General features: G+C 46.9%; 1 protein-coding gene across 1 annotated transcript in view; it reads left to right on the top strand.

Annotated features, from left to right (window-relative positions):
* LOC145356902 (N-fatty-acyl-amino acid synthase/hydrolase PM20D1-like) overlaps window positions 1-16,994 on the top strand; it is a 77,683-nt gene that overhangs the window by 46,992 nt on the left and 13,697 nt on the right. Inside the window, exons 7-8 of the mRNA XM_080209891.1 lie at window positions 7,751-7,812; window positions 10,505-10,583. Coding sequence (XP_080066017.1) covers window positions 7,751-7,812; window positions 10,505-10,583 — 141 coding nt within the window. The remainder of the gene's footprint in view (window positions 1-7,750; window positions 7,813-10,504; window positions 10,584-16,994) is intronic.

The following is a 16,994-nucleotide window of genomic DNA, read 5'->3' as shown; positions in this document are numbered from 1 at the left end:
CAGTAAATAAAGCTAATCTGTGATATTATTGCCCATCTAGCCTTTCAGTGGAGATGCAGTCTAAAGATTTTTGACCCTCTGTCATTTGATTTGATTTATTATTGTCACATGTATCGGCATACAGTGAAAACTATTGCCTCTTGCATGCTATCCAGACAAAACATACAGACTACTTAAGACAGAAGGAAAGGAGAGAGTGCAGATGTAGTGTTATATTCATAAAGTTTTAAAGCCTATTTATTAGTTACAAGTAGGCTTACGTTTACACTGCAATGAAGTTACTGTGAAAATCCCCTAGTCGCCACACTCCAGCGCCTGTTCGGATACACTGAGGGAGAATTTAGCATGGCCAATCCACCTAACCCGCACATCTTTGGACTGTGGGAGGAAACCAGAGCACTCGAAGGAAACGTATGCAGACACGGAGAGATTGTGTGAACTCCACACAGACCGTGACCCAAGCTGGGAATCAAACCAGGGTCCCTGATGCTATGAGGCAGCAGTGCTAACCATTGTGCCACCGTGCTGTAGCTAGGGAAAAGAGAGAGGTCAGCTTAATATATGGTAGGTTCATCCAAAAGTCTGAAGGCAGCAGGGAAGAAGCTGTTCTTGGGTCAGTTGGTACGTGATCTCAGAGTTTTGTATCTTTTTCCCAACAGAAGAAGGTGGAAGAGAGAATGTGCGAGGTGTGTAGGGTCCTTGATTATGCTGACTGCTTTTCTGAGGCAGCGGGGAGTGTGGACAGAGTCAATGGATGGGTGGCTTGTTTGAGTGATGGACTGAGTTTCATTCACAACCCTTTGTAGCTTCTTGCGGCCTTGATCAGAGCAGGAGCCATACCAAGTTGTGATGCATCCGGAAAGGATGCTTTCTATGGTGCATCTGTAAAAATTGGAGAGAATCGTAGCAGAAATACCAAATTTCCTTCGCCACCTGAGAAAGTAGAGGCGCTGGTGGGCTTCCTTATAGTTGAATTGCTGTGAAAATCAATTGTCTTAACCCTAGTTACTTATATATCTTCTATTTGTGTTGTAAATATTTAACCAGTAAATAAACTTAATTGTTAATTTTAGCCTGAATAGTATAGTCCAATTACATGATAACCCCCACCTTTTTATTTGGAAAGGTGAATGCAGTGGAGAGCGCCATAGTTTCCATTGCAAAATGCCATGGTAACAAGACAGCAATTAGATCTGTGTGTTTTATTTTAATATTCTTTCATGGAATGTGGGCATTGTTGGCAAGTCCAGCATTTATTGCTCATCTCTAACTACCCTTGAACTGAGTGGCTTGCTAGGCCACTCAAGAGGGCAGTTGAGAATCCATCACATTGCTGTGGGCCTGTATCATATGGAGGCCAGACCAGGTAAGGACAGCAGATTTCCTTCCCTAAAGGGTGAGTGGCTTTTTACAACAGCTGTTTTGACGGTCGTTTCATGGTTACCATTACTGAGACTATCTTTTCATTCCAGGTTTAGTGATTAGGTGACACGGTGGCACAGTGGTTAGCACTGCTGCCTCACAGCACCAGGGGCCTGGGTTCAATTGCGGCCTTAGGTCACTGTCTGTGTACCGTTTGCACATTCTCCCAGTGTCTGCGTGGGTTTCCTCTGGGTGCTCTGGTTTCCTCCCACATTCCAAAGATGTGTGAGTTAGGTTGATTGGCCATGCTAAATTGCCCCTTAGTGTCAGGGGGACTAACAGTGTAAATTCATGGGGATAGGTCCTGGGTGGGATTGTTATTGGTGCAGACTTGATGGGCCAAATGGTCTCCTTCTGCACAGTTTGGATTCTGTGACTTGTATGAAATTCCTTCAGCTGCCAGAAATGTGAACCCAGTTTCCACTTAGAAAGGAATCTTTCCACTTTGAAAGGAAACCAGAACTAGAGGCACAGCCTCAAAATAAGGTGGGGGGGGTGCAGTTTGGAACAGAGTTGAGGAGGAACGTCTTCTCTCAGAGGGTAGTGAATCTCTGGAATTCTCTGCCCATTGAAGCAGTGGAGGCTACCTCGCTGAATATATTTAAGTCACGGGTAGATAGATTTCTGATCGATAAGGGAATTAAGGGTTATGGGGAGCAGGCGGGTAAGTGGAACTGATTCACTTCAGGTCAGCCATGATCTTATTGAATGGCGGGGCAGGCTCGAAGGGCTAGATGGCCGACTCCTGCTCCTATTTCTTATGTTCCCCAGACTATTAACCTGAGCCTCTGGATTATTAGTCCAGTGACATTAGCACTTCATCTCCTTGTCCTATTCACGTAAATCAGGTCATGCATTTCTCACACACAGATTAAACTAAATAGGTAACTAATTAGTATTGCCGATGTACAATAGCTGAGTGTGTAATGTTCAATAACAGCCCTAGATTGTGCCAAATATAACTTCTGAACTTTTACTCACTAGTAATGTGACTCTTACACATCAAATCATAGAATCCCTAATGTGCAGAAGGAGGCCATTTGGCCCATCCAGTTTGCACCGTCTCTTTGACAAAGCAACCCACCCAGACTCTATCCCCGTAACTCCACATGTTTACCCGGCCAATCCTCCTAACTTGGAACACTAAGGGGCAATTTAACATGGCCAATCCACCTAATCCGTACATCTTTGGAGTGTGGGAGGAAACCGGAGCATCCGGAGGAAACCCACGCAGAAACAGGAAGAACGTGCAGACTCCGCACAGTCAGTGACCCAAGGCCGGAATTGAACCTGGGTCCCTGGCGCTGTGAGGCAGCAGTGCTAACCACTGTGGCACCGTGCTGTCCATAAATGACTTTCATTTGCCGATGTCCCTCTGCCATGGAATACATAAATAAAACCACATTTGTTAAACTGAGCGAGCTGTGACCCTGGCCGTGCACTGAGCTGTGGCACCAGCTATCAGACAGAGTGAAGTACAGGAACAAATCTGGAACAAATTTTGTAGATTAGGGCCTGTTTATGGAAAGTGCTTTTTTTTTGTGTAGTTAAGAGATGGTTACAGCGATAGCCACAGTGTTTACGGGCTGCGCAGAAGCACATCCCCTCAGTGCATCTTCCTCGCAGGATGGGACCCCGCTATCAGCCGTGCCATCATCAAGATGAGGCATTTCCCAGAGTGAGAGACAGGAAACCAAAGGGCCAGTCCTTAATCACAAACCTGTAATTGTATAACTTCCCCATCTATTGGGTGATTGGGATATCACCGGAGCGAGGCGACTTCTTCCAAGCTGTGCCTTCTAATTCTATCTCGTACCTATTCGTTAAGTGATTGTTTTTGGTTCAGAAAGATTCATTCTGCACCCTCTCCTTTCCTTCTCCCCTTTGTACTCTATAAACAATACGTTTTGTCTGCGCAAGAAACACTACTTTTCGCTGTATCCCAATACATGTGACAATAATAAATCAAATCAAAGACTCGGGAGGAAGAAAGTGAAAGAAAAATAAGTTTGATTCCGGCTTGGACACCAGGGAGTTGAATTTTCATCCAATTTCTCACACCACAGTTTCAGAACTCAGCGAAGCCACACCATCTGTGGCATTTTTTTTTTACAAAGCTTATTCTGAACTCCCGTCAACCGTTCAAGGAACATCCAACAAAAAACAACACCAAGGTCCCACATAGCCTCAAAATGAGGGGGAGCAGATATAGGACTGGGTTGAGGAGGAACTCCTTCACACAAAGGGCTGTTAAAACATTGAATTCCCTGCCTAGTGAAGCAACCTGAGAATCAGTACAGAAGGAGACCATTAGGCCCATCGAATCTGCACCGACCAGAATCCCATCCAAGCCTTATCCCCATAAACCAATGCTTGTACCCTAGCTAGTCCACTCTGACACTAAGGGGTAGTTTTGCATGGTCAATCCACCTAACCTGCGTATCTTTGAACTGTGGGAAGAAACTGGAGCACCCAGAAGAAACCCACGCGAACGTGAAGACTCCGCACAGACAATGGCCCAAGCTGGGAATCGAACCTGGGTCCCTAGCCCTGTGAGGCAGCAGTGCTAACCGCTGTGCCACCGTGCCGCCCCCTTGTTGAATGGTTTTAAGGCAAAGATAGATAGATTTTTGAACAGCGAAGGAATTAAGGGCAATGGTGAGCGGGCGGGTAAGTGGAGCTGAGTCCACAAAGAGATCAGCCATGATCTTATTGAATGGTGGAGCAGGCTCGAGGAGCCAGAGGGCCGACTCCAGCTCCTTGGTCTTATGTCCTCCTTAAAACAAGTTTATTTTTGTTCTTCCACTGATTTAATTTTTGGACTGACTGGGATTCTCAGCATTATTAAATTTTGTAATTTACTTATGTTTCATAATATCAAAGCTTCCGGTGAGAAGTGCTGATCCATTTTCTGGCATGTTGTAACACGCCACTGCATTAGGAATCGGCTAACTTGAATTAGGAATAAAATTAAAAAGTTTATGTATTAGTCTCAAGTAAGGCTTATATTAACACTGCAATTCAGTTACTGTGAAAACTCCTTAGTCGCCACACTCCGGCCCCTGTTCAGATCAGACCAGCACATCTTTCAGGGAGGAAACCAGCGCACTTGGAGGAAACCCACGCAGGCATGGGGAGAAAACTCCACACAGACAGTGACCCAAGCTGGGAATTGAACCTGGGTCCCTGGTGCTGTGAGACAGCAGTGCTAACCACTGTGCCGCCCCTAAAACCCTGTGAAAACCAAACACCAGAAAATTGAAAATGAGCTCAATGAGAGTCTGAGGACTAAACTGCTGAATACTCCTTCTATGTCTCTTATCTGTGCCAAAAACTGACATGTTATACAATTTGAAAACTTACTGCATTCCTCTTGAGGTTAGGTTCCAAGTATATGTGGATGTTTTCAAACTGATGCACACTGATATCAAAAGCAATTTTTTTTTGAACTCCAATCTCCATAATTCATCTGAATATTTGTGGATTCTTCCCAGCAAAATGCAGCTCGCAGCTGGTCACCAAATGCCATTTGTGCCAGGGCATTTATTTCTGTGAATAATGATAAGAAATGGTTAGTCAAAACTTGTGCCTCAGTGACCTCCTCAGTACTGGGTCATTAGATATGCTTTTCATCGCAGTCTAGACAGACCTTGCAACCAGAGATGAAGGTGGCACAGCGGTTAGCACCGTTGCTTCACAGTGGCAGGGATCCAGGTTTGATATCCCACCTCTCTGGATGGAGTGTGCCATGTTTTCCTCCTGTCTGCCTGGTTTCCCTCTGGAAGCTCCTGTTTGCTCCCCCAGGCCAAAGATGTGCGGGTTAGGTGGATTAGCCATGGTAAATTGCCACTCAGTGTCCCAAGATGTGTAGCTTAGATGGATTATACATGATAAATTGCCCATTAATGTCAGGGGGATTTGCAAGGTAAATACATGAGATATGGGATAGGGCCAGGGGGATTGTTGTTGCAGGCTTGATGGACTGAATGGTCTCCTTCTGCACTGTAGGGAACAAAGAAAGGTACAGCACAGAAACAGGGCCTTCAGCCCTCCAAGCCTGCACCAATCATGCTAAAACTGAAACCATCTGCACCTAGAGAATCCGTATCCTTCCATTCCCATTCTATTCATGTTTTCATCTCGTTGCCCTTTCAATGCCGCTCTCATACCTGTTCCCACCACCTCCCTGGGCAGCGCGGGATTCTATGATTCTATGATAAATGTGTGGGGTTAGGGTGGGTAAAGGGCCTAGGTAAGATACTCTGTCAGTGCATCATTCAGAGTCAGTGCAGACACAACGGGCCAAATGGCCTCTTTCTGCACTGTAGGGGTTAGATATAGTCATAGATAAAATCATAGAGGTTTACAGCATGGAACTAGGCCCTTTGGCCCAACTTGTCCGTGTTGCCTTTTTTTTAAAACCCCTAAGCTAATCCCAATTGCCTGCATTTGGATCATATCCCTCGATAGCCATCTTACCCATGTAACTGTCTAAATGCTTTTTAAAAGACAAAATTGTATCTGCCTCTACTACTACCTCTGGCAGCTTGTTCCAGACACTCACCACTCTCTGTGTGAAAAAATTGCCCCTCTGGGCACTTTTGTATCTCTTCCCTTTCACCTTAAACTTATGCTCTCTAGTTTTAGACTCCCCTACCTTTGGGAAAAGATATTGACTATCTTGCTGATCTATGCCACTCATTATTTTATAGACATCTGTAAGATCTATGATTTTGCCTCCAGGTCCATTGCACAGACACAGAGAATTCCTAGCACCGTAACCACAATATGTGTTACAGGATATGTAACAATATATGCAATCATAAGAGAACATAAGAACATAAGAAGTAGGAGCAGGAGTAGGCCATCTAGCCCTTCGAGCCTGCCCCGCCATTCAATAAGATCATGGCTGATCTGTCGTGGCTCAGTTCCACATTCCCGCCCTCTCCCCATAACCCTTAATCCCCTCGCTTATCAAAAACCCATCAACCCGCGTCTTAAAAATATTTAGCGAGGCAGCCTCCACCAATCTTCAATTACATATTTTGATACCATGATACAATATTTTACAAGATTTTTCAAATCCCTGTCAGATATTTGCATTTTTGTTACTTCCACGATCTTGATCCCATTTCCCATGATCCATTTACCTCAATATATCACCCCCTTTTGAGACAGAGTGGAACTTCTGTTACACTGAAATGTTAATTTAGTTTTTGTAATGTCCGAACTACGTTTGTGGTTGTGGGTTCTAAACAAAAAGAAAAAGGTGTGGTATGGACACGTTAAGTGCCCAAGTGGGGAAGTGATGGCCTAGTGGTATTATTGCCAGACTATGAATTCAGGAAACTCAGCTAATGTTCTGAGTTTGAATCCCACCACGGCAGACAGTGGATTTTGAATTCAATAAAAAAAAATCTGGAATTAATAATCTACTAATGACCGTGAAACCATTGCTGATTGTCAGAAAAATCCAACTCGTTCACTCATGTCCTTTAGGGAAAGAAATCTGCTGTCCTTACTCGGTCTGGCCTACATGTGACTCCAAATCCACAGCAATGTGGTTGACTCACAACTGCCCTCCAAGGACAACTAGGGGTGGACCATAAATGCCAGCCAGCCAGCAATGCTCATGTTCTATGGATGAATTTTTTAAAAAGGTGCTTCAGCTGACAGAGGAAGGACGCTCCACTATGCTGAGGGGTTGAGAATGCACGCCTTGCCAATAGAGGTCACCATTTGCATTGTGAGGGGACCTCTCTGCGATGACAGAGATCAGGGTGTCATTTAAAAACGGCACCTGATTTCCATAAAGCCAGGTTGGCTGCCCTGTTTCCCACAATGCATAAATTTGCATTGCTCAGGTGGAGGAATCCCACCTGGGTGCACCAGCGGGAAATATATCGAGTCCCATCAGGGGATTCGCAGCCAAGGCTTTCACTGAAATAAACTTTGCTCAGACCACTGTTTTCTTGCAACTGGCCGGCACTGCTGCCTCACAGTGCCAGGGACCTGGATTCGATTCCTGGCTTTGGTCACTGTCTGCACATTCTTCCCATGTCTGCATGGGTTTCCTCCGGGTGATCCGGTTTCCTCCCACAGTTCAAAAAACGCGCTGGTCAGGGGTATTGGCCACGCTTAAATTCTCCCTCAGTGTACCCAAACAGGTGCCAGAGTGTGGCAACCAGGGGATTTTCACAGTAACTTCATTGCAGTGTTAATCTAAGCCTACTTGTGACGCTATTGAATAAACAAAATGACTAATAAATTTGTCATCTTACTGGTTCAATCTGTACAGTGTATGTAAACATCCCTTCTCCTTTTGCAGCTTCACTTCCCTCTGAATGTAGTCATGGCCAACCTGTGGTTGTTCTCTTCACTTGTCAGCAGGTAGGTGACGAGGAGGAACTATCACTAATCTCTCAGTATATCGATCTCCTTGTAGTTCAGCAAAAAGTCAGGGACTGCTGACCTGACCTGGAAGAGAACGGGTAAAACCAGAGTTTGGACACTGGATTGGGCTGGGTTGACATGCTTTGATAATAAGGTTTTAGGGTACTTTTTTTGACTATTATTTTGTTCCCCTGATACATTTGCTCTTTATGTCGCCCACCCTCTTTCCTTCTGGTGTAGGCGAACTGCTCCTCCAGCTACTCCATGTTGCCCAAGTGTAGGTATTGAATGACCCTTCTCTGAGACCATTGTCCATCGCGGAGTCAGCTGTGGGTCAGTGCTAGCATTTTGCCTTTGAGTTGTGTGTTCAGCTGCCGCTCTGGAAACTTGGCTGATTTTCCAGTACTGAGGAAGTGCCACATTATCAAATGAGAAATGAAAACATAACCTGAACTGCACTTTTAGACGGAATGTAAAAATTCTGTGATTTCACAGAACGATAGAATGCTGCAGAGCAGAAGGAGGCCATTTGGCCCAGCGAGCCTGCACCGACAACAATCCCACCAAGGCCCTTTCCCCGTAACCACACGTATTTACCCAGCTAAATTGACACTCGGGGGCAATTTAGAATGGCCAATCAACCTAACCCACAAACCGAAGCACCCAGAGGAAATCCACGTAGACACCAGACATGCTGTGACCCGAGGCCGGAATTGAATCCAGATCCCTGGGGCAAGTGAGGCAGCAGTGCTAACAACTGTGCCACTGTGTTCGCAGAAAGACCAGGGGTGACCTCCTTGGTATCCAGGCCAATATTTATCCCTCATCATCAACATCAGTTAACATTACTAAAACTGAGTAACTGGTCGTTGTCACATTGCTTTCTATGGGTGCTTGGTGTGTGGAAACAGACGGCTGCATTCCTTAAATAACAACAGTGACAAACAAAATACTTCATTATTGTAACACAGTTTGGTATATCCTCTAGTCAGAAAAACTGCAGTGTAAATCATAGAATCCCTACAGTGCAGAAGGAGGCCATTTGGCCCATCAAGTCTGCACCAACAACAATCCCACCCAGGTCCTATCCCTGTAACCCCACGTATTTGCCCCACTAATCCCTCTAATCTACTCATCCCAGGACAATAAGAGGCAATTTAGCACGGCCAATCAACCTAACCGGCACATCTTCGGACAGTGGGAGGAAACCGGAGCACCCGGGGGGAACCCACGCAGACACGGGGAGAATGTGCAAACTCCACACAGACAGTGACCCAAGCCGGGAATCAAACCCGGGTTCCTGGAGGTGTGAGGCTGCAGCGCTAACCACTGTGCCACCGTGCATCCCTAAGTGTATGTCTCTACCTACAGCATACAAAAGTCTGATCATCAATCTGCATCGTCATTCAAACTACTGGTTAGGTTGATTGGTTGCGCTAAATTGCCCCTTAGTGTTCTAAGATGTGCAGGTTAGGGGGATTAGGGGGGTAAATATGTTGGGCTTGCTTGGATGTGGTCTGGGTGGGATGCTCCATCGGAGAGTCGGTACAAATTTGACGGGCTGAATGGCCTGCTTTTGCACTGAAGGCATTCTACGATACTGCCCCTGTGATCTTTCCATCTGGGTATAAAATTCAAATTGCCGATTGTTCAGTCAGTAACATAATCACACGATTCGCATTCACAAGAACTAACGTGCCTGCTTTAATCTCGGGCAAATTAACAAACTATTCCTGGGCTGGGATTTCCCAGTCCCGCCCACCACAGGATGGTAAAATCCCACCTAAAATTAACTGACCTTTGGCTGGTCCATCAAATTTTCCAACTCCCCACTGTCCCCTCCTACACTGCCCAGTGATGAGCCCCATCACAGGTTCAAGCATCTAAACCTGAGTTTTTGCTCACTGATTTTTGAAAAGGAGTTTAAGTCTATGAGAGGAATATTGCTTGAATTGGAACTCATAAGGATAGGTTAGCAGTTAAGAGTGAGGAATTCTTTACCTCAGAGGGCTCTGGGAAGCTCAGTTGTTGAATAAATTCAAGACCAAATGGATCAATTTTTCAACACCGGAGGAATCCAAGAACATAAGGTTCAGACAAGGAAATGTAACTAATGTAAAAATTGATCAGTGACCTTATTAAACAGTGGAACAGAGTCAAATGACTCAATCGCCTGTTCCTACCTCTGCCCCTTACATTCTGTCTACACTTCCCGCTACCCTTGGCAAAGCAGCCAGCATAATTGAGGACCCCACGCACCCCGGACATTCTTTCTTCCACCTTCTTCCTTCGGGAAAAAGATACCAAAGTCTGAGGTCACGTACCAACTGACTCAAGAAAGCCTTCTTCCCTGCTGCTGTCAGACTTTTGAATGGACTTACCTTGCATTACATTGACCCTTCTCTGCACCCTAGCTATGGCTGTAACACTACATACTGCACTCGCTCATTTCCTTCTCTATGAACGGCATGCTCTGTCCATATAGCGCGCCAGAAATGACACTTTTCACTGTATGATAATACAGGTGACAATAAGAAATCAAATCAAATCAAATATCCTTATGAGGTGCTGCAATGGACCCTGCAGTTTATACTTATTACTTGCTCCCCTGGTAGATGGACACAGCTGGAGAACATGCAGCAGGGAGCAAAAACAAACTTGTTTCTTACTTTATATTTCCTGGTTGTAGGATGATGGAGAAGGACCCAAGTACCAACAGTATTGTGCGGACCACCACTGCGGTGACAGAGTTTCATGCTGGAGTCAAGGTAAAAGATCGAGTGTTTAATTGCGTAAAATCAGGCATTCTATGATTCTATGAGAGGCCAGGCCTCTGGGAGTTGTATGTGGGAGGGGGGTTGGCCAGGGAGTTGGGGGAATGATGTCACATGAGGACACCTTCTGGATGACATCCAATCACAGCTTTCAACACTACCTGCGCTCGGACTCTCGGCAGTGATTCCGACACAAAAAACTGACACTAATCTCATTTGGCACGTGCTCCAGAACGTTTCGTCTTCCTGTTACATGTGTTGATGTTTTTCTCTTATACTCTGCTGGTGCGTCAGTCCACCTTGTTGTCTAACGAGGGGCATGCACACGGTGGGTCGTGCGAGGGCTACTTTTGGATGTTTCCAGAGTAGCCTAGTACTTTGCGTCGTTTGTGTACGCTTAAACTGGACCAGCAGATGGGCACCACAACAGCTCAGTGACTATCACTGCTAGCTGTGCAGATACATGGATTTGGGCCTGTGTCTGTGGGAGTTTGCGCATTCTCCCTGTGGTTGCGTGGGTTTCCTCCGGGTGCTCCGGTTTCCTCCCACACCCCAAAGATGTGCTCTTAGGCTGATTGGTGTAACAAATTGTCCCTAAATTTTTCTCCCCTTAATCTAGTTTCCAATGAGGGTACCATAAGCAAAGACATGGGTCAAGGGTGGAGGAGGAAAAGCACATTGTTAAGTTGGCGGCGCGGGCTCGTTGGGCCGAAGGGCCTGTTTCCCGTGCTGTGTTGCTCTTTGTTCTTTTTGACAGGCACATGATTCCCAGCGGGGATGGAGTCTGGTGTCTCGGGATTTAGTCTTAGGTCAGATCCTCATAACTGACACTGCTGGAGGAAGCCAGGATAGTAAGAGGGTGAGAGAGAGAGAGAATAGAGAGAGAGAGAGGGGGAGAGAGGACAAAGAGAGAGGAAGAGAGGACAAAGAGAGAGTGGAAGAGAGAACACAGAGAGTGGACAAAGAGGACAGAGAGGCAGAGGAAGGAGAGAGGAAAAAGAGAGTGAACAGAGAGAGGGTACAGAGAAAGAGAAGATAGAAAAATAGAGGAGAGAGAAAGAACAGAGAGAGAGAGAAGAGAGGGTAGAGAGAGACAGAGAAAGGGAGAGAGGACAGAGTTAGAGGAGAGAGAGTACAAGAGAGGGAGGACAGAGAGAGAGAGAGTACAGAGAAGGAGAGAGGTCAAAGAGCAAGAAAGAGGACAGGAAGAGGGAGAGAGAGGACAGAGAGAGAGAAGACAGAGAGAGAGGGAGAAATGACAAGAGAGACATAGAGAAGAGAGGGTACAGAGATAGAGGAAGAGAGAAGAATGACAGAGAGAGGGAGAGAGGACAGAGAGAGAGAGAGAAAGATGACAAAGAGGGAGATAAAAAGAGAGTACAGAGATAGAGGGAGAGAAAAGAATGACAGAGAGAGGGAGAGAGGACAGAGATAGGGAGGGGGGGGGAGAGGAGATTGTCAGGACAGAGGAAGTGAGTGGAGAGAGGGGTGAGAGAGAGGGATGGAGGAGACAGAGTGAGAGGAGAGGGAGGAAGAAGCAAGGGGGGGAGAAGTAAGAGAGAGAGAGGGAGGGGAGAGAGAGAAGGAGAGAGAAAGAGACTAAGATCATTCTGTTATTTTGTTCCTACATCTCACATGGTGGGGTCTTCCCCTCAGACAGAGACCAGTCCAACTCTCTCTCAGAGACACACAGAGGGTGGGAACTCAGATCTGGCAGCTTGTGTAAGGGAATATGAAAGAGGTCAGCGGAAGAACCCAGAAAATACTCTAGCCCATAAATTTTAATGAAATGTTTATCTCAGCTGCCATCCAGTCTGTTCCCTGCGTGATGTGAGGAGGATTTGATCAGAATCCAGGATGATGAAGCTGCGAATGAGTACAATCACAAATTAATGAGCAGAAACATAAGGGACAGAACTTCCCGGCAGTTCATGCTGGTGGGATTATCTGATCCCGGAGACAGCGTGGCCCTGCCTCGCAATTCCTGGTGGTGTAGGGTGGAGTCAACGGGAATGGCAAATTCTTCAGAAAAATCAGAAGCAAGTCAATTACTTCGTGATGGACTACGTGCTTTAAAAAACATTTGCATGAAGCTCCTATCAAATTTGACCAAAGCCAAACACAGAAAACTTTTCTATGCAGAGGGTCGTGGGTATCTGGAGTTCACTGCTCGAATTGGTGGTGGAGGCAGAGACCCTAAACTCTTTTAAGAAGTACCTGGATCAGCGCCTTAAGTGCTGTAAGTTGCAGGCCGGGCGCAGGAAGCTGGGATTAGGAAGGGCACGTGGGTGTCCTGTGGCTGGCATGGACTGCGGGAAGAAACCGGAGCACCCAGAGAAAACCCACGCAGACACGGGGAGGGCAGTGACCCGAGCCGGGAATCGAACTGGGGTCCCAGGCAGCAGCATTGACCACTGTGCCACACAAATGGACAAAAATGTTAACAGAATATGTAATGGAAAACAGTTTTTTGAATTATCTCGAGATTGTTGCTGTGGGTGGGCCGAATGGCCTCCTTCTGTTCCACAACTTTCTTATGTTTCCAGAAGCAGGTCAGGTCAGCATGTCTCCTTCCCCAGCGTGGAGGGAGAACGTTGACTTTTAAGAAACCACCTTCCACCTCCCACATTCTCAATTCCCTCGAACGGCTCCGAGGTTCGGTGTTGAAAGACTTGGGCTGGATGTTGACGGAAAAAGTTACTCACAAGGCGAAACATGAGCTTTGTCATGAGAGGAATCTGATGTCTGTCAGAGATTCTATTCACTGGAATTGGTTAGCTTTAGATTTTTGTTTTAACAGTAGAGTAGAAAAAGTGCAAAGCCTCACGCAATACTGGGACAAGCCATCTGTAATGGAGCAAAATCATTTATATATCTGATCCATTCTCAGTCTTTCAACCACAAACTTAACAAAGATGTTGACTTGTTGGCTTGCGACTAGATCTGATTGACAGATGGGCTGCAGGTTGTGATAGATGGTTGCCAGTAGGGATTTGTTCAAACATGTAGCTGTTATCAAAACATGACATTAATCCCGATGTGTTCTCATGTTCTCATGCTCCCTCCCTCTCTCTCTCTCTCTCTCATTTAGTCCTCTCTCACTGTCACTTCCTCACTCCTTTGCCGTCACACATTCTCACTCTCATTCTCCCTCGCTCTCACTCACTTCCTTGACTCGCTCATCGTTCTCCTTCACAAGACCCTGGTTCGGCCTCAACTGGAATATCGGGCGGGATTTTCCGGCCCTTCCTGCCAGCAAGATTTTCCGATCCCGTCCAAGTCAAACCCCGGTGTGTGTGTGTGTGCGTGTGTGCGTGTGTGTGTGTGTGTGTGTGTGTGTGTGTGTCCCCACAGTGGCAGGACGGGCGAGTTCTGCAAATCGCCATTGGCTTTGGCGGGACTGGAAGATCACGCTAGCAGCCAATAGTGAGCATCCGCCCTCCTGGTGGATAGTTTCCTGGGATAGAAGTGTCATCAAAAAAATAGAAACCTACAATGCAGAAGGAGGCCATTCGGCCCATCAAGTCTGCACTGACAACAATCCACCTAGGCCTTATCCCCATAACCCCACATATTTACTCTGCTAATCCCTCTAACCGACACATCACGGGACACTAAGGGGCAATTTAGCACGGCCTATTTTTTAATTCATTCATGGGACATGGGCATCACTGGCTGGCCAGTATTTATTGCCCATCCCTGGGTAGGTGGTGGTGAGCTGCCTTCTTGAGTCACTGCAGTCCATGTTCTGTGGGTTGACCCACAATGCCAACAACGCACCTCGCCCGCACATCTTTGGACTGTGGGAGGAAACTGGAGTACCCGGAGGAAACCCACCCAGACATGGAGAGAACGTGCAAACTCCACACAGTCAGACATCCAAGCCAGGAATCCAGCCCAGGCCCCTGAGCTGTGAGGCAGCAGGGCTAACCACTGTGCCACTCTGCAAATTACAAGGGGGTACAGATTCAAAGTGAGAGGAAGAACGTTGAAAGGGGATGTGGAGAGGAAATTTTTTGTGCAGAGAGTGCCTGGAACACACAACGGGAGGAGGTGATGGGTGGGATTGTAGTTGGTGCAGACTCAGTGGGCCAAATGGTCTCCTTCTGCTCTGTCGGATTCTCTGGATCCTATGATTAGCAACATTTAAGAGGCATCTGGATGGGTTCATGAGTAAGGCGGGAATAGAGGGATACGGACCAAGTGAGGACAGAAGGTTTTTGATTAGTTTAGCGAGGGCATCATGATGGCACAGGCTTGGAGGGCCGAGGGGCCTGTTCCTGTGCTGTACCTTTCTTTGCTCTTTGTACATTCTGGCCATTGCACCCGGTTCTGGCCACAGCAGACTAGGAAGAATGCGAGGCATCGGAGAGGGTGCAGAAAAGATCTTTTGAGAATGGTTTCAGGGTTGAGGGACATTAGTTCGGTAGATGGGCTGGAGAAGCTCGGATTGTTCTCCTTACAGAAGGGCAGGTTAAGAGGATTTCATCAGAGAAGATAGAATATTTTTCCATTGGATCAAAGACCCAGAGAAACAGATTTCAAACATTTGGTAAAAGACCCAAAGGAAATACAAGGGGTAGGATTTTATACCTTCGCTCGAGCGAGACCGGAATTCTGCATCCAAGATCATTTCCCTTGTCCACCCCTCACCCACTCCAATTCCATGGTTAGCAAGGCGGTAGATTTCCAGCGGATAAGTTTTCTTTCCAAGCTGCAATTTGCTCCAGTCCAGAAGCTTTTGGCTCTCGAGGTCTACACAGCTCCGTTGATGTCAGTGGTTCTGCACGCAGTACATCACTTGAGTAGCCATTCGTGTACAAGCTATTCAACTAGGGAGGTACTTTCCAGCAAGATGCACTCATTCAATAATCAGAATCCTGATTGTGTACTGGCCCTTCCTCCCCCAGACCAGCACTGAGGCTCATCATTACATGCAAATTGTGTTAGTTCAGCAAAGTCATGTTGTTGATCCTGGGTCATTCGGCACTGGATAGCTTAATATTACATGACGCATTGTCTCCAACCACTAACCCATAATTTTCACCGGTAATCAGCAGTAACGCAGTTCTCAATCAAACTATGATAATTACATCAAGGTATGTCCTGATGCTTTCATATAATTGAATAAAGGCCCAGACTGTTTGTTGTAAATTTACCTTCTGTGGTTTTGAACCTCATTTGAACACGTGACTTATTTTGCGGTCTTGAAAATCAGTCACCGATTGGAATCGCTGAATGGTGCAAGAACAGGAGGAGGGACTCAACTTTCTCAAAGAATCCCTACAATGCAGAAGAAGCCCATTCGGCCCATCGAGTCTTCACCGACCACAATCCCACTCAGGCCGTATCCCCCTAACCGCGCACATTTTCCCCTAGCTGGTCCTCCTGGCATTAGGTTCAATTTTGCATGGCCAATCCGCCTAACCCGCGCATCTTTGGCGTCTGGGAGGAAACCAGAGCACCCGGAGGAAACCCGCACAGGCACGGGGAGAATGTGCAAACTTCATACAGATAGTGACCCGAGGCCGGAATCGAACCCAGGCCCCTGACGCTGTGAGGCAGCAGTGCTAACCACTGTGCCGCCTTGCCGCTGAAGTTTGTGCCGGCTTCCTGACCGTGAATCTACTGAAACGGCAAAGATTGGAGAGAAGAATGGTCCATAGAATCAAAGAATCCCTTCAGTTGCAGAAGGAGGCCATTTGGCCCATCGAGCGTGCAACAATCTCACCCAGACCCTATCGCAATAACCCCCTCACACTAAGGGGCAAATTAGCATGGCCAATTTGCCTAATCAGCACATCTTTGGATTGTGGTGGGGGGGGGGAAGGGGATTCCCCACTTTGCAGACAGGGGGACAAAAAGAGGGGGGGGGGGTACCCACAAAATAGGGTGGGTGTCCATCCTACTACCTCCTCGCCTATCCCCAATCTCTCCCCTAATACAGAGGGGGAGGCGGGGGGGAAACACCAAAATCAGCCTGCCTGCCATGTTTAAAGGTTAATTAGGCTTATTATCAATGCACCGTCCACGCCGTAAAACATTACGCAGAGACTGAGAGTGGGAAACCAGATTTTTTTAACTTCAAAGCGTGAGAAGGAAGTGAGGGCGGAGGGGAGGAGGGTTCACTGTTCAGCGGCTGCCCTTTGTCGATTGTGGGGCGGCCCCCCCACCCGCCTACACCCTTTCCTCCCTACCCACTTTAAAACCCAATGCCCTCTCCGCCCTGCCCCACGTTCCCAGCTCAGGGTCAACTGTGTGATCAAGGTGACTGAGCTGCTGTATCTTAAACAGGAGGCTTCACCTTTAGCGTGGAGCCTCGTCTTAAGCAGTGGGTTGCTACTGGAGTAGACTTCCAATCATAGACCCCAAGCAGTCGTACAGCGGGCGTGCGGAGGGATTGGA

The sequence above is a fragment of the Carcharhinus amblyrhynchos genome, chromosome 22, assembly GCF_965287045.1.
Source record: "Carcharhinus amblyrhynchos chromosome 22, sCarAmb.v2.hapA, whole genome shotgun sequence".
NCBI lineage: Eukaryota > Metazoa > Chordata > Chondrichthyes > Carcharhiniformes > Carcharhinidae > Carcharhinus > Carcharhinus amblyrhynchos.
This window is presented reverse-complemented; position numbering and strand designations above follow the sequence as displayed.